The sequence below is a fragment of the Elephantulus edwardii genome, unplaced genomic scaffold (assembly GCF_000299155.1).
Source record: "Elephantulus edwardii isolate Elephantulus edwardi_28Jun2011 unplaced genomic scaffold, EleEdw1.0 scaffold00178, whole genome shotgun sequence".
NCBI lineage: Eukaryota > Metazoa > Chordata > Mammalia > Macroscelidea > Macroscelididae > Elephantulus > Elephantulus edwardii.
The window spans coordinates 5398123-5400955 of record NW_006399928.1 but is presented as its reverse complement, the minus strand read 5'-3'; the positions used below and the strand labels follow the sequence as shown (position 1 = coordinate 5400955).

The window sequence follows — 2833 nt, the reverse complement described above, 5'->3', positions numbered from 1 at the left end:
TAGGTTACTCTTTGTTTCTCCCTTGCTGCTTTCAGGATTCTCTCCTTATCCTTAGTTCTGGCAAATTTAACTATGATATGCCTTGATGTTTTTCTTTTGTATATATCTATATTCTCAGGAACAGGTTTGAGGCCTTGGACATTAATGAGCAAAGACCAGATGAGCTGTGGGAAGATATCAAGAATATCATCCAGGAAGAATGCAAAAGATCACTACAAAGACAGAGGAGGAAGAAAAGACCAAGAAGGATGTCAGAAGAAACTAAATATTGCATTGGAGTGCCGAGAAGCCAATGCAAAGGGAAGAAATCAAGATATTAAGGAGTTGTATAGAAGATTCCAGAGGGCAGCACAGGAGCTGGAGTCTGAAAATCAAAATGGCCAAACTTGTTCATCCTTTCTTAAGCTGACGAAACTGAAGAACAAATTCAAATCTTGAGTTGCAATACTTAAGGATGCTTTGGGCAGAATATTAAATGATCCAGGAAACATTAAAAGAAGATAGAGTATACAGAGTCATTGTACCAAAATGAATTGGTGAACACAGAAGAATTTCATGAAACAATGTATGAGCAAGAGCCTGTGGTGATGAAGGGAAAAGTTCAAGCTGCTCTGAAAAAATTGGGGGGGGGGAAGGCCCCAAGAATTAATGACATACTGATAGACATATTTCAACAAACAGATGCTGCCGTGGATGTGCTCACCAAGTAGTGCCAAGAAATCTGGAGGACAACCAACTGGCCTACTGACTGGGAGAGAAGTATTTGTTCCTATTCCAAAGAAAGGTAATCTGACAAAATGTGGAAATTATCGAAAAGTATAAATAATAATAAAAAATATCACATGCAAGCTATATTCTGCTGAAGATTATCCAAAAATGACTGGAACAGCATATCAACAGAGAACTGCCTGACGTGCAGGCTAGATTTAGAAGAGGCCGTGGCTCTAGGGATATTATAGCTAATGTCAGATGAATCTTGGCTGAAAGCAGAGACTACCAGAGGAATGTCTATCTATGTTTCATTGACTATGCAAAGGCATTTGACTTTGTGGATTACAACAAACTGTGACTGACTCTGAGAAGAATGGGAACCCCAGAACACTTTATTGTACTTATGTGAAACCTATACTTGGACCAGGAGTTGGTAGTCAGAACAGAGCAAGGAAACACTTCATGGTTCAAAATTGAGAAGGGTGGGTGTCAAGGATGTGTCCTGTCTTCATATCTTTTCAATCTATATGCGAAACAGATTATCCAGGAAGCTGGGCTCTATGAGGAGAAGAGTGGTATCAAGATTGGAGGTAGACTCATCAACAATCTGTGTTATGCAGATGGCACAACCCTGCTTGCTGAAACTGAGGTGGACCTGAAGCACTTGCTGCAGAAGGTCAAGGACTATAGCCTTCAATATGGATTGATGCTCATCATCAAGAAAACAAAGATTCTCACCACTAGGATAATTGGCAACATCATGATGGATGATGAAGAGATTGAGATTGTTGACAGCTTTAGTTTTCTTGGCTCTACAATAAACAGTCTTGGGACCAGCAGCCAGGAAATTAAAAGACAAATTGCATTGGGAAAGTCTGCTGTCAGAGACCTCTCCAAAGTACTGAAAAGCAACAATGTCAGTCTGGAGACCAAGGTGCTTGCTATGTATCAGAGAGCTGGACAATGACTAGGGATGATAGAACGAGAGTTGAAGCCTTTGAGCTTTGGTGCTGGAGAAGAGTATTGAATGTACCATGGACCGCTAGGAGAACAAACAAGTTCGTCCTGGAGAGGGTGAAGGCTGGCTGCTCCTTGGAGGCAAGGACTCTGAAGCTCCATCTGCCATATTTTGGACATGTTGCAAGGAGGGATCAGTCCTTGTCATGCTGGGAGGGTGCAGGGACTGTGCAGGAGAGGAAGACCCTAGATGAGATGGGTTGATTCAATCACTGAGGTAATGAGGACAGGTGTGTCAGAGACAGTAAGATTGGCAATGGATACAGCAGGGGTTTGGGCTGTTGTACGTAGAGATGCTATGAGTTGCAGGTGACTCGACGGCACGTAACAAAAACAATATATAGATACATGTTTAGTTGTCATTGAACTTAGAGCTAACAATATTACGACTCATGCTTGAAAAATGCTTATTTAGCATACATCTTTTTTCCACTCTACACCTGGTCATGAATGACTGCAAAACATATGAGTATTGATTTGGGGGGGGGATCTGTGAATAATGACTGAGTGTGCTGCTTTCTTAAAAAATAAACGTCTCATGAAAAGTCTTTATGATAGAGCTTTAATTCAAAATCAACAAAGAAAGTTGTTTTTCTTGTTATGTGCCAATGAGTGACTCATAGCAACCCTCTGAAAAATGGGTATGAATCTTGCTCTTTTCTGTGTCACTTTTATAATCTCCCACATTTTTGTAGTTTTGATTAATGCCTCTGAGATTATGATTTTCATTTCTCTCTCACAGATGACTCCAGGAGAGATTAAGTTTTCTGTTCACGTAGAGTCTGTCCTTAATCGTGTACCTCAGCCTGAGTATCGTCAGCTTTTCGTTGAGGCCATTCTTGTCCTTACTGTGCTGGCAGATATTGAAATTCATAGCATTGGAAGCATCATTGCAGTGGAAAAAATAGTACATATTGCCAATGATTTGTTCCTTCAAGAGCAGGTATGTAAATCTGTTTTTTAAAAAAGAGAATGTTTGCTAACTTAACTGCATTCAGAGCCCTTTCATGTATCCAAGGATGTTGTTGTTGTTGTTTGTTATGTGTCGTCGAGTTGTTTGCGGCTCATAGCCACCCTATGTACAACAGCCCTAAACCCTGCTCTA

At 40.6% G+C, this 2833-nt stretch overlaps 1 protein-coding gene across 4 annotated transcripts in view; it reads left to right on the top strand.

Annotated features, from left to right (window-relative positions):
- PHKA1 (phosphorylase kinase, alpha 1 (muscle)) overlaps positions 1 to 2833 on the top strand; it is a 742463-nt gene that overhangs the window by 735260 nt on the left and 4370 nt on the right. For all 4 annotated transcript variants that reach the window (XM_006895993.1, XM_006895991.1, XM_006895992.1 and 1 more), the window contains one exon: positions 2471 to 2671. In XM_006895993.1, the coding sequence (XP_006896055.1) occupies positions 2471 to 2671 (201 nt within the window). The remainder of the gene's footprint in view (positions 1 to 2470; positions 2672 to 2833) is intronic.